The 22,347-nt window shown below is 42.8% G+C and overlaps 1 protein-coding gene across 2 annotated transcripts in view; it reads right to left on the reverse strand.

The window, feature by feature from the left end:
* Positions 1–4,079: 4,079 nt before the first annotated feature.
* LOC101653536 (alpha-2-macroglobulin) overlaps positions 4,080–22,347 on the reverse strand; it is a 66,068-nt gene continuing 47,800 nt past the window's right edge. For both annotated transcript variants that reach the window (XM_045290518.1, XM_045290517.1), the window contains exons 23-36: positions 19,180–19,263; positions 18,775–18,951; positions 18,414–18,501; positions 17,403–17,559; positions 16,911–16,985; positions 14,885–15,065; positions 13,742–13,965; positions 10,006–10,224; positions 9,713–9,840; positions 7,958–8,048; positions 6,947–7,015; positions 6,215–6,317; positions 5,710–5,751; positions 4,080–4,198 (exon numbers count right to left, since the gene is read on the reverse strand). In XM_045290518.1, coding sequence (XP_045146453.1) covers positions 4,182–4,198; positions 5,710–5,751; positions 6,215–6,317; positions 6,947–7,015; positions 7,958–8,048; positions 9,713–9,840; positions 10,006–10,224; positions 13,742–13,965; positions 14,885–15,065; positions 16,911–16,985; positions 17,403–17,559; positions 18,414–18,501; positions 18,775–18,951; positions 19,180–19,263 — 1,655 coding nt within the window. In that variant the 3' untranslated portion in view covers positions 4,080–4,181. The remainder of the gene's footprint in view (positions 4,199–5,709; positions 5,752–6,214; positions 6,318–6,946; positions 7,016–7,957; positions 8,049–9,712; positions 9,841–10,005; positions 10,225–13,741; positions 13,966–14,884; positions 15,066–16,910; positions 16,986–17,402; positions 17,560–18,413; positions 18,502–18,774; positions 18,952–19,179; positions 19,264–22,347) is intronic.

Here is a 22,347-nt window from a genome sequence, read left to right on the forward strand (position 1 = left end):
CCCATCAGCTCCGCTTGGCCGTCTCTGGCCACAAGCTACCACGTGTGGGCGTGCAGTCCCATGAGGTTGCCTGTGTTCAGTGACTGTAAAACCAGAAACTTCTGTCCTTTGTGAAAAACTACTTGAATCACAAACCAGGCTTCGTGTGAGTTTGTTCTCATGCGAAGCCAAGAACCAAGGTACAGTATTTCCCACCAGAGGCACCCAATAGTTTGAACTGTTGACCTTGTGGTTAGCAACCCAGCGCAATAAGGCACTACACCCCCCAGGGCTCCTCCACCAGTATTTAGAGGTGTGAAGATTGAGTATCAAGGGCTTTGGACTAAAGGTCTTATAACCTGTTGTGAACAAACAAGCAATCTAGAGGTAAACACAGAAAGGACCATTTTGGGGTCATGTGTGCAACGGGATCTACTCCAGCTTCTTGATAACAGGACTTCAGAGGGAAAGTCTGTGTGTTAGACCTGGTTGAATAGAGATAATCCAGGTATACTCATATATGTGTAAGAGAGAGCTTTATATAAACAAGTAATTATATATCAAGCAAATATCCCAGCCCAGTCCAGATCAAGTCCTTAAGTCCAATACTATTCCACAGTGTGATATGAATCCATAAATCCCTCTTCGGACTCACGCAGCCACGTGGAATGAAGCAGAATGCAGGAAGATCGCAGGTCAGTGAGTGCAAAGTCTTGTGGATCCAATGGCGGTGGACACATTTCCAGGGTTCCGGCTGCTATTGGTAAGGCTCCAAGTGGCTCATCAACAGGAAGGTGAAGCAGAGAGAGGCGGGGTGGGGAGGTTCCCAGGACCCTCCTTATGAGAAGGCCATGCCCACAAGGAGGTACTATCAGACTGTGACCAGATTGACAGACTAGACTCCACCCCTTCACCCTATTTGTCAATTGGCACGAGACTTTGTAGCCACTACAGTCTGCATGGTATACTGGCAGGCTAGAGTCTAAGCCCAGGCACTCCCTCTTTGCCAAAGATTCCTAACCCCCAGAATGATGAAGAATAGATCTAAATTGATCCTGTGGACTGCAGGTAGTTGGCTGAGGAAGGCTGTGTAACACTTGTGGCTGCATGAGATCTCCAGGTGGCAAGAACCTCACGAAGGTCTGAAATACATGCTCCTGTCAGTCCAACGGGGCGGCTTGAATAGTGGGCAATGATCACACTTGACGAGCGGATCTTGCTCCGTAGCAGACACAGGGAGATAGATGGTCTGCAGGCACCTTGGTGTCTCTTCCCTGAGAGGAATCCCCAGAGCAGTGGGACTGGCCACTGCTGAGGTGTTGACAGGCTATTATTTGCCGTGGGATCTTTTGGGTTAAGGTATTCCAGAAAGTGATTCAGGTCCCATTGACATCCTGTCCAATAAACCACGCCGATACCTGGCCCTAAACACAAGTTTCATTCATGGGTCAGCCTGCTCTCCTCCAAAGAGTTTCTTTGACACGATGATACAATTGTGGACCCACCCCTGGTGGTGTACTAGGTTATGTATTGGACTGCTAACTGCAAGGGCAGCAGTTCAAAACCACCAGATGAGGCTTTCGACTCCAGTTAAGATTTATAGTCTCTGTCCTACAGGATCCCTATGAGTCAGAATTGATTTGATAGCCTTAAGGGATTTAAAGTTTTATTGTTAATGCCATTCTGTCCTGGTGGCACAGTGGGTTCAGGGTTACTGCTAACTACAGGGTCTGTGCTTCAAACCCACGAGCTGCCCTGTGGGCAAACGATGAAGCTGTCTGCTCCTGTAAACAGGTCCTCGGACCCTTGTCCCTCTCTTCCTTTCCTGTGGAGATTTAAACAATACCCTCCCTGTGGGTGTATTAGTGCCCTGTTCCCCCATCACCCTCTTCCCCCACCTTCTCTTTCCCCCTCTTTTTTTAGTTGGCTGCCATATGGATCCCTGGGTTGGGTCAGACCCCCGCCAAAGTGCCTGCCCCCTGACTTGACATTTCTGCATTACGTAGCTTATCCACTATGATCATTGTAGTTTTTGAGCTTACCTCGGTGGACTCATGTTGGTACTCTTTGTGTGTGTGTGTGTGTGTGTGTGTGTGTGTGTGTGTGTGTCTGTGTGGTACTTGCTTGTTTCTTTGTTTTACACATCATCTTATTGGGGGGCTCTTACAGTAAGGTGACCAGATTTAAAGGGGGCACCATTGACCGGAGGGCGGGGTATGTGTTCTTGATTAAAAATTTGGTCTATATGGACCAAATAGACCGTTACCTAGCTTGTCGTGCACTTTCCAAAAATCGGGACTTTTTTAAAATGCCAAATATCGGGCCTGTCCCGCCAAAAGCGGGACATCTGGTCACCTTATAATCAATCCTCAGGATTTCTGTGTTTTCTCTTTATACGCCAGCAACCAAAATAAGGGAATAAGACTTCTCACATTCCAGATTCCTGTCTTAGAGAAGATTTTACATTTCTTTCTTTCTTTCTTTTTTAATATGTTTCATGGACATTGTGGTTAGCAGCCCAAGACCTAACCCCCAGTCCTGCCGGAGCTCCTTGTTCATGTGTGCAGGTGTGAATTGATCTTAGCCAGTTCCATTTAGGTTATTTGTTGTAGACGGACAATAGTTTCTAGCCCTGTGATGCTCAAACTTTACCGTGCATTATAACTACCTGAAAACCTTATTAAAACCGGAATCCTAGGACACAACCCAGTTTTTAATGAAATAGGTCTAGGATACGGCCTGTAATTTGCATTTGTTGATGGCCCAGGGACTAAATTTTGAAAATCACTGCTGTCCAATTTAGAGAGTTAATAAGTCTTGATTACTACTTATTTCACTCATGAGAACTCATTTCCAATCACCAGGTTGTATCAAAGTCCTGGTGGCACTTTGGGACAAGCACTGGGTAGCCAACTGCAAGGCAGATGGTTAAAGCCCACAAGTAGCTCCGAGGGAGAAAGATGAAGATTTTTGCTTTGGTTAAGAGACATTGTCTTGGAACTATTTTATAGAATCACTACGAATTGGAATCAGTTGGCTGAAGTGAGTTTGTTTTTGGGGGGGCAAATTTATCAACGAAAACTCATCATACATTTATTACGACTATTAGTAAAGATACTTGAAGTGCTGCTAGTAGCTGATCCCAACTTCTCATGTCACCAGACAGGTAATACATCAATTTTCAGTTATAATTAGGTCCCCTCTTTGACTGCTAACTGCAAGTCAGCAGTTTGAACCTACCAGCCACTCCAGGGGAGAAAGTTGAGACTTTCGGCTTCCATAAAGATTTAAGCCTCGGAACCCCTAACGAGCAGTTCTACTTTGCCTTAAAGGGTCAGTATGAGTTGGAATTTATTCTGTGGAAGGTGAATTAATGTAGCCCTTTAAGCCACGGTTCTTTATATAATATATTATGGTTCTGGACGTTATAGTCCTGCGGCTATGGCTAGGACTTTATAGTCCATTATGCTGACGGACAGGAGTGGGGTGGTTTTGAGAACTGGCCTTGGCGGAGGGTGTGGGCGAAGCCACATAACTTTTTTTTTGAGGGCAGCTTTAATTCTCCACTTTAGCACTGGGTAGGAGTGCTGGTGGTGTTGGGTCATGATTCTCATGGTTGGCAGTCTGAAGCCAGTAGCAACTCCACAGGAGAAAGACTGGGCTGTCTACTCCTTAAAGAGTTGCAGTCTTAGAACCCACAGTGGGTCACTATGAGTCAGCCTTGACTTGTTGGCAGTGAGTTGAGCTAGTATTGGTTGAGATCCAGGCCACACTCTTTGTTTCCTTGATGATATCTTAAAGACACCACCTTAGTACCGGGTGTGAACCAGGCCACATCCTTGGTTTTCCTCAGCTATACAGTGATGCCACCACACAGTTCTATGTACATCATCTCACCTGGCAAGCCGGCCTCTATTTTCCTCACTGAGCTTTTGATAGAAGCAAGAAGACCTATTGTGGCTTTTGGATATTTTTGGCTTCTGACTCTGGACCTCTGCCTAACCATTGGATTTGGATTGAATATCACCCACCACCACAAATCCTACTGGGAATCATATGAGCATACAATAAATATTTATTCGATGGATGAAGAATCAGGATAAAGTTTGACCAAAAAAACCAGTTTATTCATTAAGCGATAAAACTCTTTTCTTGTATACTCCACAGGCGCTGTAGCAGAACAGTCTTTGTTGATGTAGCCTTCAAGCATTTCCTTGATCTGTCATGGTGGAAATAAAGGAAATTAAGATGGATTTGGATTTCCTGGGCAGCGAATTCCTTTCTTTAGATCTGAGTAGCATAATGTTATCTAATTATTACAGTAGAAAATAAGGTTCATTACAAATAACCAATAAGCAACCCTACGAATTGTCTGAATTTTGACAGTCAGTGGCCCTCTTGCAATAAATGTATTCTTCTGTAGTAATTTACAGTCTGAGCAACATGCAATCTATACAAACATTTAGTTAGAATTCTATCCATGGCATCACTAAGGTTGGTGTAAATCATAGTGTCATCCTTACCCCTAAGGACCTTCTCTAGTACAAATCATGCAGAACCCTTAGTAATGTCTATTATCTATTTTAATCATACAGTTGTATGTACTAAAAATAATGTGAACATTTAGATGTAACATTTCTTAGATTATATGAATAAAACTCAATGCCAACTCCATTGTTTTGTACAATCCTTCCACTATAAATTACATGAGACTATCTGTTCCTGTCAATATTTACAGCCTAGGGAATTCTGTGTAGGATCTCCATATGTTGGAATCAACGAGACGGCAGTGGGTTGCTCTGATTTTGTTTGATTTTGGTTTAGTTACATCATTGGTGAGTGAGCAGAAACTTTTAACATTTTTTTCTTTCAATTACTATTCTATTCCCAAAAAAGTAACTGATACAGGCTCACAAATACTAATTACTGTTGTAGCTAAAAGTAATGGATAATTTGACAAAACCAGAAAGTATGGAAACACTGGCAGCTACAAAAACAACAGGGTTTGCTTATATTGTATGCAGATGAAACTGTATGTTTAGAAACACCATTGTAATTGGCTAATAACGACAGCACATTAACCAACCAGGCAGTCAAACAAAACCCCCAGCAAAAAAAGACCAACCCCCATTCACTGCCATTGAGTTGATTCTGACTTGCAGCAACGCTGTGGGACAGAGTAGAAATGGCCCTTTGGGATTCAGAGGCTAAAGATAGTGGTGGAGTTTTGTTGTTGTTGTTCTTTTTTTTTGTTTTGAAAAGTGCTGTCAAGGAGCCCTGGTGTCCTAGTGGGTTATGTATTGTATGGCTAACTACAAGGTCAGCATTTCAAACCTACCAGCTGCTCCACAAGAGAAAGATGAGACTTTCTACTCCCTTAATGATTATAGCCTCTGAAACCCAATGGGGGTAATTCTACTCTCTCCTTTAGAGTTGCTATGACTAAATGGCAGTGAGATTGCATACTAGAAAGTTCATAAAAGAATTGATCCTAGAATTTTAGCCATGTAGGTATACCGATGCCAGCAAATTGGATTTTCAAGATGTTTTTGTTACTATAACTAACTATAGTGACTTTAGTGGAAATTACTGCGGAAACACGGCACAAACATTTTATTTCCATTCTGATGACCTTCCCTTACTTATCTGGACATCACTGAGACCATGGAGTTGATTTGGGGACAAGCTAATGGGATTCTGATGCACTTAGAAGGAGTGCTCATTGCTTACCTTTGCTACAGGGGGCGCTGTACTCAGCAACTGCAAAATCACCTGAAAAAACAAAAACAAAACCATTAGGAAACAACCTGGAAACCATTAGGTGAAGAGAAAGGGAAAAACAAACACTTAGGGGACACGGTGCCGTGATGGGGCCTCGTGTGGGAAGAAGCGCATCCTCTCAGGATGTAAGTATCATTCACTTGGCTCATTGCTCGAGGAATTTCATTACTGCCTTTCACAGATGTTCTTTCCCTTGAACCTACAGTTTTGTGGGATATTTTAGATGTTATACTTCACAAGCCCCTCATTTTGTCCTACAGGCACTGTGTGCTGGTAGCTGATACATTTCTGCCAGTTTCTACAACGTGGGCAGAGAGAATTAGGAGCGCTAGACTTCCTGCAGACAAAATGAAGGGCTAAGAACATCAAGGTCACAAACGGCTCCAACACATCGAGCAGATCTGATGTTCTATCATCAGGGATTTAGTTCCCCGGGCAAAAGTCTCCTACTTACTTGTCTCATAGTAATCGTAGACTTTCACGATGGCTGGTTTTAGATCTCTCACAGGGATGTCCTGCTGCACGGTGAAGGCCAAGCTCAGTGTCTGATTGGTCACCTGGAAAGGAAAGAAGAATCAAACCATCCTCCAGGGACCTTTTTGTGCTCTTCTTCGGTTAAGTTTAAGGACTCCTCTAGTATTGGGGAAAATCTTTTTATCAACTAGTAAGCCACTCCTGAGTCCTTATATTGTACACAAAACCCTTACAGCATGCAAATGAGGAATTCCCCCAATGGTTTTTGAAATCACCCAAAGGGCTCATATGTTCTCATGAATTCCCTGTGTGGCTCTGGTCATAGGCGATGGACAATATTTCGACTCTATTGGTTGGGTAGCCATGAGACTTGGTACAGTTATACTCCTTGTGAAGATATTACTCTCACTAATGAAAGCCTTAAGGCCGATAAAAACAAACAAACAAACAAAGGCTGATAAAATTTGTCATACCTATCAATATGGAAATGAATAAACTATGCTACAACATATAGCTACACAATCAGATTGGTTTACTGATGGGGCTGTCCTCATACATTTATGATCCAAGTCTTAGTTCAAATGGATACTGTTTCTTTTTTTTATATGGATGTGGTATGGTGGTGCTGATATAATAATTGATTACTTTTCAGAGGGCTTCCTTAGAGAGATTATTGTTTATATTTTTCACACCTAGACTGGCAGGCTCTCACCTTCTCCAGGTATAGCAAGACATGATTGCTGCTGAATTCTGTCCGGCTTACAAGGTTGGCTCTTTCAAGCTGAAAAAAGAAAAGAGGTCATAAATGTTAATAAATAGATATAACCCATGAGTTACATCCAGGAGAGAAAGGGGTTTTTGTTGCCAAATTTAGCTTAAAGATAGAACATTTTCAAAAGTTTATAATGAGCAAAGACAACAAAGTGTAAAATCTAAAATGAAAGGTAATTTGACCTCAGAATTAAATATGAGTTTGACACATGACCTTTGTGTAAATTTGATTATCTGAAGAAAAGGGAGCAAAACACCCTAAACTTGGGAGTCCCTCAGATGTTAATTCACATTCTACTCCTTTACGAATGAGTTTTTTTCCCTCTTACTCTTAGAATACTCTGATTTTTCTTTGAACTCTTGTAATATTTATAATCAATGTTTCATTTTGTTTTGTTTTGTCTCTGTTTGTTTTTTTTTCAGTTGCTTTAAGTGGAAACACATTTTCTTTTTCATCGGAGTCTAAGTTTAGGAAGGCAGGAACCTACTGATATTTTCTTCTCATTACCATCACTCTTACCAGACTGATGCAAGTGCAGGGGCCCATGTGAACATGCTACATTACATGCTACGTTACACTTTTCAATTTGGAAAATTGAAGGTATAGTTCTCTGATATGGAACCTGGTGGTGCTACTGGGTAAGCATTGGACTGCTAACCTCAAGGGCAGCTGTTCAAACTCAACAGCCACTCCACAGGCAAAAGATGAGGCTATTTGCTCCCAGAAAGGTCCCCCCCCCACCCAAATAAAAAGATTTACGAAGCCTTGGACCACCGTATATAGCGTCTGCTATGAGTCTGAATCCACTTGATGACAGTGGAGGTTGGATTTGGGTTTATGGTTCCTTAATGGAAGCTGACTTAGAAATATTTCAGTATCAGCATTTTCTTGTTCTGGGGATAGATAGCACAAGAAATAAAAGACCATTTCCCGGGCTTATAGTACACCTACCATTTTCACTGTTGGTTTCAGGGGAATGAACCCAGACACCATCTTCACATCAGCAATCACCATGTTGGAGGCAGGGCGGCTTCCTGTGTAACTGAAAATCCGAGGAGGGAAGCCAGAAAGGAATTAGGACTGTGTGTTATTAGACATTCCCGTTTCTACATATACAGTAAATACGCAGAAATTCTGAAAGCTGCATGCAAGTCTTTCTTAATATCCTACACCAATGATTTAGACGATTGGCTGTGTCTCTGCATTGGCAGGGCTCTTGTTAAAGCCACAGAGACTTGGGCCTGGGCTAGACTGGCTGAACCAAAACTCCATGTATGTGAATCTGTGCTTTAAGAAAAAAAAGTTACAAGTGATGCTTATCTTGGGTCTGAGACCTCTAGTTATATACATTTTATCTTGATGTTTTTCCTGAACAGTATTCCCAACAAGTAATAAAATCCTTTTTAGACAGATACTTTTTTTTTTTTTTAATTTTAATTTTAATTTTTTTCTTTTTTAACATTTTATTAGGGGCTCATACAACTGTTATCCCAATCCATACACACATCAATTGTGTAAAGCGCATTTGTACATCGTTTCTCAAAACATTTTCTCTCCATTTAAACCCCCGACATTAGGTCCTCATTTTTCCCCTCCCTCCCCGCTCTCCCCTCCCGCATGAGCCCTTGATAGTTTATAAATGGGTATTTTGTCATATCTTGCCCTGTCCGACGTCTCCCTTCATCCACTTTTTGGTTGTCTGTCCCCCAGGGAGGAGGTCACACACAGTTCCATGTAATCGGTTCCCTCTTTCCTACCCATTCTCCCTTTACCCTCCCTGTTTCGCCACTCACACCACTGGTCCTATAGGGCTCATCCGTCCTGGATTCCCTGTATTTTCAGTTCCTATCTGTACCAGTGTACCTCCCCTGGTCCAGCCAGTCTTGCAAGATAGAATTCGAGTCATGGTAGTGGGAGCGGGGAGGAAACCTTTAGGAACTAGAGGAAGGTTGCATTTCTCATCATTGTTACATCGCACCCTGACTGGCTCATCTCCTCCCCTAGACCCCTCTGCAAGGGGATCTCCAGTGGCCTACTAATGTGCTTTGGATCTCCACTCTGCACTCCCCCCATCATTCACTATGGTAAGATTTTTTGTTCTGATGATGCCTTACACCTGATCCCTTCGACACCTCGTGGTTGCATAGGCTGGTGTGCTTCTTCCATGTGGGCTTTGTTGCTTCTGAGCTAGATGGCCGCTTGATTACCTTCAAGCCTTTAAGACCCTGGACAGATACTTTTTTTTTTGGCAAGTCCAGTCACTACTTAAATGTTGCCATATAGATTGGCATTTTCCTGGAAATATCATTTAAAATATAATCTGAGATTTATTTATCCCTTATGGTCAGAAGGAATTTTAACAGAGAGTTAAAATTCTATTCAAACGTTTCAAGAATTCTCCATTTCAATCTTAGATTGGCGAAGAATATTGTAGAATTCCTACATTACATTAGAAGGAATTCAGATCAGTGATAAAAGATGATGTTCTTTCTTTATTTAGGGGGAATTTTTCATCATGCCATAATGAGGATGGTTAAGAATAGATCTTGAGAAATTCTGTTTGTCCCTAGAGGAGAGGACATTGATTTTTCAACAAATGTGTAAATATTGATAGTCACACTGCTCTACTAACTGAGACATCCCATTCAGCTGATGACCGCTGTCCTTAGAACGGAATGTATTGGTGATACATTCAGAAGGTCTTACCTGACATTCATTAAGACCTGGAAGCTGCTATGAGCTTTAAATCCATCACAAGTTTGGGGCACAGTCTGCACCTTCAAAGCAAATGGGAACTCCTCCTTCCCTGGGAGAACATTGTACTTCAAGGATGTCTATGGGATATCAAAGAAAGAAAAAGGAAACCTGTTTTTATCACTCTTCCTCACATTCCTTTCAACTATTTGAAAGGGATTTGCTCTATCACTTGCCCAGTTAGAATTCTTCACTAAGCAGAGTTATTGTGCACCCTCTGCTCACATGTCTCCCAGGGGTCTTACCTGGATATAAACACATCTGTCGCCTGTCACTTTGGCAGTGTATTCTCCGGGCACCTCTGGCAAGGGGATCTGCTGTAGCAACAGCTTGTTGTTGTTGTCCACTTGGCAATGTGTGGAAAAGCTCCTTGAATTTATAACAGTCACCTGTGTGGCTTTCCCAGTGCTGGAGAAAGTGGCTGCTCCGTATCTGGACAGGGCATGGAGGGCCACCACTGTGTCCTGAAGGAGGCAAACAAGGGAATCTGCTCAGAGATGACATGGTTTGGAGAGCTTATTACAACAAAGAAGATTGGATAATTTTCTTTCTTCATGAAGAATGCTGGAGTTCTAATAGTTAAATGGATTATGATCATGAGATAAGATGCCAGAACCATACTATTTACACATTATTTTGTATCTCATAAGATGGATCGTTTTCTCAATATGTGAGATGTAGAACGTGGCTAGTGGTGGATTTAGAATGTGGAGCTAATCGGAAGGTCGTTTTTTTTTTTGGTTAAGTTTGTGGGAAAATCCCCTTATCTTTTCATTCCATAGTCCCATGAACTTTGTGATGCTCACTCTTTTATACTAGGGGATTATTCCATGCATTACTTTGCCTTTGATGTCTTACTTAGCAACTATGGTAGGACCTGCTATCTATCACTCAACCAAAGTTCAATTTGAATCCTCAAATTAATCTTTGCTCCACTGCTGGTGTCAATGCCTTGGGAGAAACCCAATTGCTTAACAGTCATGATCAACATGGGGTTTGACAGGCCCAAGTTGAGCTATGTTGACACCTCCCCAGAAGAATGTAATACAGAGGACATCACTGAAGATATAGCCAGGAGAGAGTGGCAGTTCTCTCCAGACCACTCAGGTATGAAATAGGAAGAGGGAGAGGGAGAGGGAGAGGGAGAGGGAGAGGGAGAGAGAACCGCATCCTGGCCCACCAAGTCTTGGGATGACATCACTGCTCTGAGCAGCCATGCACAGAGAGGACCTTAGGGCCAGCCCCATGACGAGACACAATGTTTCCTCCCTGACCCATAGCGTTACGGGGACAGCACTGGAGACACCGGGCAGAAAGGGTGCCTGCTCTGCCCCACGCACAGCGGGGTGAAGCGTGAAGGGAGTGCAGCAGGGCAGCCAGGGGAGCAGAGTGACCAAGTCCCCGAGGACTCCTGAAGATAGACTCTGACTCGGGGGGCAGGGCTTGGCACCTCAGCACCCTTGATCAGAAAACACACACAAGGGTCAGCAGACAGACCTGGAACTACCATTTTTGTTTTTCTTTTATTTGTTCTATGTCTATCGATTATAAGATAGGTGGGACAAACAATCCTGAGGAGAAAACAGTGCGACTGGTGGTTCCAGGGGAGAATGGGAGAGGATGGGGTGGGAAGGGGGTGGTGGTGCAGGGAACCAAAAGACGCAGGGATGAGGGAAAAAGAGGAGATCTAAAAATGATGGCAAGGAGGCCTGGTGGGGTTTGATTAAATCCAAAGAGGAATCACTGAGAGCCGAGTGGAGGGTGAGCCTGATAGCAGGACAGGAGGAAGGTGAAAAGAAATAGAGGAAAGAAGTAGGAAGCAAAAGCTATTTATAGAGGTATAGCTATAGGCATGTATATATGTAAATACATTAATTTATAATGAAAGGAATAGAGGCCAATGTACATATATTTGTATGTTAAGTATTAAGGTAGCAGATGGACTTTGGGCCTCTACTCAAGGCCTCCCTAAACACAAGAACACTTTGTTCTAATAACCTGGCACTCTGTGATACTCACAAAGAGTGTATCCTGACATGATCACTGAAGACAAAATGGGTACATAAGCAAATGTGGTGAAGAAAGTGGATGGTGCCCAGCTATCAAAAGATATAGTGTCTGGGGTCTTAACGGCTTGAAGTTAAACTAATAGCCATCCAGCAGGGAAGCAACAAAGCCCACATGGAAGAAGCACACCAGCCTGAGTGATCATGAGGTGTTGACGGATCAGGTATTAGGCATCAAAAGATAAAAAACAAGCAATTATATTGATGTGAAAGAAAGGGTTGGAGTGGAGACCCAAAGTCCATCTGCAGACAACTGGATCTCCGCCCACAGAAGTGTTACAAGGAAGGGACAATTCAACCAGGGTGAAGTATAGCGCCAATGAAACACTGTACCTCTAGTTCCTGAATGATTCTCCCCCCACCCCACACTCCACTACCATGACCCAGTTCTACCTGCTAGACTGGAGTAAACACATTGGTACAGATAAGAGCTTTCAACACATGGAATTCAGGACAGATAAAACCCTCAGGAATAGTAGTGGGAGTAGAAATATCATGTGGGTAGGGGGATTGTGGGGGCAGGGTGGGGGAAGGGGAAGGTGCAGAAAGGGGGAACCATCACAAGGTTGGATATATAGCTCACCCCGAGGGGGATGAAGAACAGAGCTGTGGGTAAAGGGAGACAATGGACAGTGTAAGACATGAAATAATAACAATAATATGTAATTGATCAAGGATTCACAAGGGGGGATGGGGGGAGATGGAGAGGAAAAAAAGAGGAGCTGATACCAAGGGCTCAAATAGAGAGAAAATGTTTTGGAAATATTGATGGCAACATATGTACAAGGGTGATTAATACAATTGAATGATGGATTGTCATAAGATTTGTAAGAGCCCCCCCCAATAAAATGATTAATTTAAAATTGTGGTTTGATTTCTCCGAAAGAAATAAAATATAAATAACTATGATTATTTTCTTGATTAGGAACAGTGTTCCATGACTCCATTTTAAAAAATGAGAGCATTTCCAGTATTTAGTGCTTTTTCTACTGGTATGCTATATTCTCAATTCTCATCAACATTCAGCTGAATGGACATCTTTCAAATAATAAATCCCTAAGAAATAAATGGTAGATGCTTGAATACAATCATTATAAAAACATTCAAATGGAAAAAAACAAGAGATAAAGGAAGGGGTGCCTGCTTGCCACATTTTTCTTTCTCTTTGAGGATAGCTACACTGACTTCTCAGTTTTCTGGAGAGAAATATTTCTCTCATGTACATCAAGACATTGAGCGCTTTTCGAAAAGAAGATGTTCTAAAATTGATTGTGGAAATGATTGTACAACTCTTCTTGATATGATGAACTATTGAACTGTATGATAGGTGAATGGAGGGCCAATAAAACTGTTAAAAAAAGGGAAGAAATCGAGTCCTCATCCCGATACTGGATGATCTAAGGGTAGTAGGCTCAGGAATTTGAATGAGTCAAGAGAGTCGTTAGGCTCCTGCTAACCAGTATTAAGAGATGGACCTGGGGTGGGGGTGGGGGCATGAAATGTGTAAGGAAGCCATCTAAATTGGAACGAAGAATGGGGAGATTTGTAAAGAGAGAGGATTGGGTTTGAGGAGTTTCTGGGAACAGTTTCTCAAGGAATCGTCGAGCTTCTAAAGGGATTGCAGGAGGTTTTCTTATCTGTTCCACGGTGGCTATTGACCATAGAGCCTAGGCGTCCCACTACTTGATCTACGGAGGGACGCTTGTGGGACATAGGAGACTGTGTTAATAACAGGGATGAGCATTTTCTTTTAGTCCTCTTTGACTTTCCTTTCCCCTCCTTTCTTACTCTCTTTGAATTCTAAGCTCCTCTTCTTTCCTTTGCAACTTATATTTTCTACTTGCTACGCGGTTCTAGCATCTCCAAACCTTTCGCTGCCTCAAGCTCAAGCCACGGGTTTGGGCACGCTGCAGACCTGGGTGGAGGAGAAGCCCCCGTGGGCGTTCTGCTGCTTTGTGATCCACTTCACGATGCGCGAGGCAGCTGCGAGTTCCTCCGAGGACGGGGCAGGCTGGGTGGTGAGGTGAGCGAGGAGCACGTAGGCCGTCAACTCCACCTCAGCCGAGGAAGCCTGGGGTTGGCGAAAGGGCTCCGTAGGTGCTTTGGGTTTCTGAGGCCGTGCCCAGTGGATGGAATTATCTGGACACGAGAAAAAGGGATTGATAAGTGACTGCATAGTCCTGTTGAATGTAAGATGTAAGTAGCAAAACCAGAACTGAAATGAGAGCTGCTTTCTTATTATAAGCATCCAAATCTTATAGAGATACCTTTTTTTTAATAGAAAACTTAACTGACTGCATGTCAGCAGGGTTAACCACGTAATAATACCGGTAGTTAATAGTTCTATAGCATGAGGGTAATTTTAAAAGTATGGAAAAATTTGACTATCTCTTAACTCTATTTCTCCACAAAGTTTTAAAGCCCCCTGGCCTTATTATATGGCGTGGACTCTTTTAAGAGTTTTACATGCCTTGAGCCCTGTAACCCCCTAACAACCGTATGAGGGGAACATTCCTATGGTCCCTATTTTGCTGATACTGAAACACAAACAAGCTAAGTGACTTAGTAAGTCTTCACTAAGCCCTTACTTACTACGTTTTAGAGCTAGGGCTCATACCCAGGAAGTCCCCAAAGATTGAGATCCTAGCTACGATGCTACATGGTCTCTCATCTCTTGATGTGAGATTTGATGTAGACGTCCTAGATTTTATAATAGCCCCGATGACACAGTGCATTACACAGTTGGCTGCTAGCTGCATTGTCAGCAGTTTGAAACCACCGGCTGCTCCTTGGTAGAAGAATGAAGCTTTCAACTCCTGTAAGAGTTGCAGTTTCAGAAACCCACAGGGGCACATCTACCCTGTGCTATAGGGTCTTTTCCCTCGAGTCAGTGTAGACTATGTGAGTGAGCGAGTGAGAATGTACAATGGGACTTGATAAATAAGTGAAGAAGAGGGATCACAGGAGATAGGGGTAGAGTTTTTTTGGGTTTTTTTTGCTGTGTAATTTGCAACACGGAGGGTGTGGGTGGGAGAAATCCCTTAGCTCGTGCACTCACCTTCTTTCACAGCTTCTGTTTCAAGTGACGTGAGTACCTCTCTCCTCTTGTCCTGGTTACCTGCCAGGGCAAAAGCATAGGCCAACAGTGCCTTGGTGTAGACATGGCTACCGTGGGCTCCATCCTGGGCTAACTTCCAGGCTGAGTCCAAGCAGTACAGGCCATTTCGGACAACAGGATGCTGGGAAGAAAACAAGGATGCTCATAACTTTGTGACCAGAGATGTTAGCATTTCTAAGTAAGCACACAGATCTGAGCAAGGAGTCAATGATGTTTTTCAAATACACTTGTCCATCTACTCTCATTCTTATGGATCGAGAAAACAGCATTTTGAAAATTGGTTAATTTTCACACTGAGGTTGTTGGAAATTCAGTGGTAGAATCCTTGCTTCCCATGTAGGAGATCTGGTTTCATTCCAGGCCAATACAACTCAAGTGCAAACACCACCCATGTGCCAGTAGAGGCTTTCATGTTGCTGTGATGCTGAAAAGGTTTCAACAGAGCTTCCAGACTCAGATGGGCTGGGAAGAAAGATCTGGCAAAATATTTCCAAAAAATCAGACAGGGAAAACTCTGTGGATCACAGCAGTCCGATCCTATTGTGCATGAGCAGCTGGTGCAGGCCTACTGTGCGCTGAAGCATCAGCAGCAGCAACAGTAGAGCCCTCCATCACCTTGACTCCCGCCCAGAAGAAGCCAGGATGTGTCTATGGAGAGAGATGTGGGCCAGGCTCCTGCTGCCCTGCTCCCTACAGGAAACTGCCAGCAGCCAAGCTGCATGGAGGCCTCTCTGGACACTCACAGGCCTTCCAGACTCGAGTAGACAAAGAACTTGGACGTGAAGAGGATTTGTGAGTTAGTTAATTGTGCCAGCCTGGCCGATAATCACGTGGGTCTGGTTGAAAGACGGAGGGATAAATGGGTGGTGAAGCCTCGCCTTTCTAGTTCTCGGGTCTCTTGTTTTGTGATGGTTGCATTGGGTGCAGCTGCCTTAGCAGTTCCCTGCTTCAGCTTGCAAGATGGATTTCCTACAAGACATCCCCAAGGAGAAGCCGCATGGATCTATCCCGATGCAGCCCTGGGTGCTGGAGCAGCCGTATGGCTGCCAGTGCTGAGATGCTTACACGTTCACTGACTCAGCTTTCCTCCTGCAGTCGGCATTATTGCCTCTGTTTTGTGAGGTGAAGGACTTTGTGCACTGGTGTTGGGTATGGGTTAATGTTGGACTTGTGGGCTTGGGCAGCATTGGGTTGGGATGTTTTTGTGATGCACATTTTCTTTGCATAAAACTCTCTCTTATACATGAGTTGCTGTGGATTTGTTTCTCCAAAGTACCTAGACTAATACAATTTGCTTGGCTAGAAAAGAGGGCAATACATTGGGGGCAGAGGCTGGCAGCACCCTGGATACACCTGTTCATCTCTGGATTCCCTCTAGGACCTTGGCTAGCTGGACTCCTAGGTGGGAGGGCCATACTGGGGTCTGGCAGGACCTCTCTTGGTGCCTGCTGCCTCCGGTACACTGGGGCAGACACGGTCGGGTCTGACCACATGATTGGCCAGAGGAATCATCCCAATCCTGGACAGCACATAGCCCAAGGCCAAGCAAGGGGGGACAGGACCCCACTCTTTTGTCTGTGGGCTCCAGAAGCAGTGTCTGGCCTAGATCCCGGTCATCTCGGCAACTTGTGGTAACTAACAATAATGACAAAATAGAGACCATGCATTTAGAATTCGTGTGTGTGTGTGTGTGTGTGTGTGTGTGTGTGTGTGTGTGTGTGTGTGTGTATGTGTGTGTGTGAAGGGGTGAGGAGAGGACAAATAGCACAGGAGCATCCCTGGGGAAATGTAACTCTCTTGTGCTGATTTGACCAAATCCACTATTCATCTGGGAAGCATTTGGCATGGTATGGAAAGAAATCTGATATTTGGTTTCTAGTAAAGGTGATATTTCAGAAAACAGGTAACCAACTTCTTGGCATCCAGATCTGCATGTGAGTCATCAGGGCAATGAGATGGTACTTACAGTGACTGGGAGAGGAATTTCCAGAAGGGCGATGATGATGTAGGCAGAGAGGGTCACTTCATCGTCTACTCCACCCTGTAAATATTGAAGAGAGACTTCTATAATTTAATTTATGACAATGTTCTTACTCAGTATATTCTGCTGTGTCAAGGAATTTATTCTTATCTGTATCAATTACTAGGTGGTAAAATATCAAAACCAACTTAATTCTATTCTTCTTTCTTTGTGCTGAGAGACAGACAGGGCTTTCTACTCTCATAAAGACTTACAGTCTTAGAAACCCACAGGGGCAGTCCTACCCTGCCCTACAGGGTTGCTATGAGTTGGCATCAACTCAATGGCAGTGAGTTTTGTTTTATTTATTTTTGGGGGTGTGTGTGCTATCTGTGTTTTATTTTCCTCTGATAACTTCCCGTAGGAATTCTTAAGTTATTACTTTTCATCACTCTGGTGGACATCACCCTGGACAGAGGAAGCTTTGGGACAGTTCACCTTAATGGCATTGTTGAGCAGTGACCCTGAGCTCCTAAAACAGCCACTGTCCTTCTGCTTCTGGGAGAGCCAGGTGAGAGCTTGGGTAATGTGTGCTTCATCAATGAAGGTGAAAGCCCGAGCCTGGGCAAAGGACTTCAGAACAAACGCTGTGAGCCTGAGGGACGAAAGGGTGGGGTAAAGAAGATATTTATGTTGTTACAATGGTAACAGGTTTGGGGGATACTTCTTACATTGGTGTGACTCCTCTCATATAAATCCTCTATAAGTAGAGCCCCCATCTCCCTTTAGTCTCTTGCTCAATCTGTTAGCTCTGGGATTCCCTTTCTGACTCACGTTCTCATTGCTAGTAGTCTAAGTACTTCTGTATTTACTTATTTTTTGAATGAAATTGAAATCTTTCTCCTTTTTGAAGATTCCCTTCAGATGACAGACTCTCTCACATGCCGCGCCCATAGGCAATGGCTTCTTTGTCAGGGAACTGTTGGACTGTGAATTGTAAGACTGGCTGGTCAAACCTACCAGCCATTCTTCGTGAGAAAGACGAGGCTATCTGTTCCCGTAGAGATTCATGACGTCCCGGAAACCCAACACAGGCTTGATATGGGCTGGAATCGACTCTATGGCGGTGAGTTTTGCGCAACATTTCTATGCCCAAGAGACTTAACATACAATGTTTCTTATCATTGCCTCCTCATTTCTTTACTTCTGTGAGTGAATTTATTCTCAGTTAAAGATGAGTATGATATAAAAATCATAGCATAAGCTGAAGTTGATATGGTTTATCAAGATGTTCACTGGTCATATTATAAACCCGAACCAAACAAAGAGAATCCAAATTCATCATTGTGGGAAATACAGAAAGAATAGCTTATTAACAGGATTAATTTGAGGAACAAGTTTAATATACAGATATTTGAAGCTCAGATTTTCTCCTTAGTATACAATTGTCATGGTGCACATACAGAACTAGCATTAACAATAAGAGCTCAAAAATTGCCCTCCTCTTACCATGTATTTCCTGGGTTCCTGCCATATTGTTCCCCAAAGGTGCTGTAAGAACCATCAAAGTGCTTGTACTTCAGCTGTCTCTGGTACCCTGAGTGAAAGTGTTTATGAAATAATATGATAGATTAATGTGTATACTTAGGCTAGAGACATTACCCAAACACTCTGGGCTCTTTTGTGATCTTTCCTGAATTTTGTTGTTACTTCATTTAGAAGGTTTGGAGCCCTAAACAATTTATTGGCTAGTCACCATGAAAAGAACTACCATGGTGTTAGTACTTAGAGATAAGTAGCAATTCAAACTTACTGAGAATCCACTGAAAATAACACTGTGGAGTTTCCACTCTCTTATCCAGTTACTCACCGGCGGCCAGGTAGCCAACAGCCTGGGACTTGATGTCTGAAGTCAGCTGCTGGGTTTCATTCAGATAGTTCAGAACATAAATGTTAGGAGCAAAGAGGACCATGTTCTGTTCCCCACAGCCATAGGGCATCTGCAGGAGGTTTTGCAAGTTTTTTATTGCGGAGCCTAGTATGTCTCCTGGGAAATGAGAGAGATGTGAAGTCATCAGACCTAGAGGTCATAATCTACCACAACCATTTAGAACAAATGGATAATAAACTGAGGTCAAGAAATGAGAATTCTTAGGAAAGGTAAGGAAGGGAGGAAGAAATAAATTAAAACTGCGGCTGCTATTTTGATGATAATGGAAAAGAAATATAGTGGAAATTATTTAATGCGTAAATCCTCTAGGGACTGGAGACTTACCCAAAACGGAGACAGAGGCTCTGGGAGATTCTTTCACCACATTTGGTGGCACATTAAGGGATAATCTTTCAGATAACTCAGCACCTTGAGAAAAAAAATCATCCAGAATGAAAATTATAGCCACTGCATAGCTTCCTGAAGAGCACTAGGACTATGACATCGTTATAAACTTTTCCTAAAAAAACCCAGTCCTCTTTTAATATTCTAGTTCTTTATATTTTGGATGACTCTGTATAGAATTATGCACCATAAGGCAGCCTATGTCTGTCACAAGATGGCTATCATAAGATAGTGCCCATTCTCAACCTTTTGACTTAATTGTTGTATGAATCATGTATTCATAAGCAAATGAAAAATCTCCAAAATGCTCCTAAATTCTACAAGAATACTACATCCTTTCTTTTTTTTTTTCTCTTTGTCTCTTCCAAATGTAAAATCAGAGAGACACGTTTTGTTAGTCTGATATTACTCTGGGAATTTCTGTAGCACTGGAATGGAACCACTACATCCTTTCTTCTAGCAAATTTCACACAGATATTATTTTTATGTGAGCCTTAGCAATGAGGATAAGGAGTGAATATGGGTAGTAATTAACTCATTGAAAATACCCCTCCCCAGGAAGGTGGGGGGAGAAAGGGGGAACCGATCACAATGACCTACCTATAACCTCCCAGGGGGATGGACAACAGACAAGGGGCGAAAGGGAGACAGCGGACAGTGCAAAACATCGAAAAAATTTTTAGAAATTATCAAGGGTTCATGAGGGAGGAAGGGAGAGGGAAGGAGAGGAAAAATGAGGAGCTGATACCAAGGGCTCAAGTAGAAAGAAAATGCTTTGAAAATGATGATGGTGACATGTACAAATGTGCTTGAGACAATGGATGTATGTATGGCTTGTGATAAGAGTTGTATGAACCCCCAATAAAATGATTTATGTATAAAAAAAGAAAAGAAAAAGAGAACTGAATCCTGGCCCACCAAGCCTGAGGATGACATTCCTGCTCAGAGCAGCCCATGCACAGAGAGAATTGTAGGGCAGGCCCCACCATGAGACGTGACATCCCCTCACTGACCCATAGTCCTGTGGGGGACAGCACTGGAGACACAGGGTGGGAATTGTGCCGGGTCTGACACCTCCCCCACCCCCACCCCACCCCAAGGGAGCAAAGCAATGAAGTCCCCAAGGAATCCCCAAAATAGATTTTGGGGGGCAGGGTTTGGCACATCATCAGACTTGATTGAGAAATGTTCATAAGGGTCAGCAGACAGACCTTGAACTATATATAGGCTTGTCCTTTCTTTTCTTTTCTCATGCCTATCTATATAAGATAGGCAGAATAAACAATCCTGAGGAGAAAACAATGGGGCCGATGGTTCTGGGAGTCATGAGAGAGGGGAAGGTGGGGGGAAGAGAGGGAGGACCCAATAAATCCAGGGACAAAGTTACAACAGGAGACCTAAAATTGATGGCGAGGAGAGTGTAGAATACCTGGTGGGGTTTGATCAAGTGCAGTGTAGCTGAGAGGAATTACAAAGAGTTGAATAAAGATGGAACATGATAGTGGGACAGGAGAAAAGTAAAAGGAAACAGAGGAAAGAATTTGGAGGCAAAAGACATTTATAGAGGTATAAATACGGACACATACATATGCAAATATATTTATATATAATGATAGGATATAGGTCTATTTACATATATTTATATGCTAAGTATTGAGGTAGCAGATGGACACTGGGCCTCTATTCAAGTACTCCCTCAATACAAGAATAATTTGTTCTAATAACCTGGCATTCTGTGATTCTCACCTTACCAATATGATCACTGAAGTAAAAATGGGTGTATAAGCAAATATGGTGAAGCAAGCTGATAGTGCCTGGCTATCAAAACATATAGCATCTGGGGTCTTAAAGGCTTGAAGATAAATAAGCAGCCATCTCGCAGGGAAGCAACAAAGCCCACATGGAAGAAACACACCAGCCTGTGTGATCATGAGGTGTCAACAGGATCAGGTATCAGGCATCAGAAGACCCCAAACAAGCAATCATATCTATGTAAAGGAGGGGCGCTGAAGTGGAGACCTAAAGCCCATTTGTAGACAACTGGATATCCCCTCATAGAAGGGTCACAAGGAAGGGACGGGCCAGTCAGGGGCAGTATAGCACCGACGAAACACACAACTTTTTTAATGCTGTCCACCTGTCCCCCCATTATCATGACCTCAGTTCTACCTTAGAAATCCTGCTAGACCAGAGCATAAAGACTGGTATGGATAAGAGCTCTAGACACAAGGAATCCAGGATAGATAAACTCCTCAGAAACAGTAACGGGAGTAGCAATACCATGAGGGTTGGGGGGAAGGCGGGAGAAATTTGAGAAAGGGGAGCCGATCACAATGATCAATGTATTAACCTCCCCCACCCCCAGGGAGATGAACAACAGAAATGTGGGTGAAGGAAGACAGTGGATGGTGTAAGTTATGAAAATAATAGTAATTATAATTTAGCAAGGGTTCACCAGGGTGGGAGGTTGGGGGAAGGAGAAAAAAAAAAGGAGGAGTTGATACCAAGGGCTCAAGCAGAAAGAAAATGTTTTTAAAAGGATGATGGCAACATATGCACAGATGTGCTTGATACAATGGATGCATGGATTTTTATAAGAGTGTAAGAGCCCCCAATAAAATGAATGAATAAAAAAAGAAATAAAATAAATGTTGCTAATGACCCCATCTATTGCCATTTTAATTTTAATGAATTACATGAAGATGAAAAAGATAATTATAGTATTTATCTTCATAGTGCATCCCTTTTTCATAAAATGAATATTAAAATTTTTATAAAAAAACAGACACAAACTTAAACGACAAATGATTAATAGCAAGAAAAATATTTGCAATTTATTTAACAGATAAAAAAATCAGCTCTTATAAATCAGTCAGAAAAAGAAAAACTTCTAAACACTTGAATTGGCAAAGCATAAGAAGGAATGTATAAATATAAAAATAATCTCATTCTCCTTTGTGATTAAGAAAATACAAATTAAAACCAATATACATTTCATGTACCTTTTGGGCAAACATTAAAAATCTTGATGTAAGCTCAGAAGCAACAAAGCCCACATGGAAGAAGCACACCAGCCTATGCAACCACGAGGTGTCGAAGGGATCAGGT

The sequence above is a fragment of the Echinops telfairi genome, unplaced genomic scaffold (genome assembly GCF_000313985.2).
Source record: "Echinops telfairi isolate 266 unplaced genomic scaffold, ASM31398v2 ScPeMD7_40;HRSCAF=151, whole genome shotgun sequence".
NCBI lineage: Eukaryota > Metazoa > Chordata > Mammalia > Afrosoricida > Tenrecidae > Echinops > Echinops telfairi.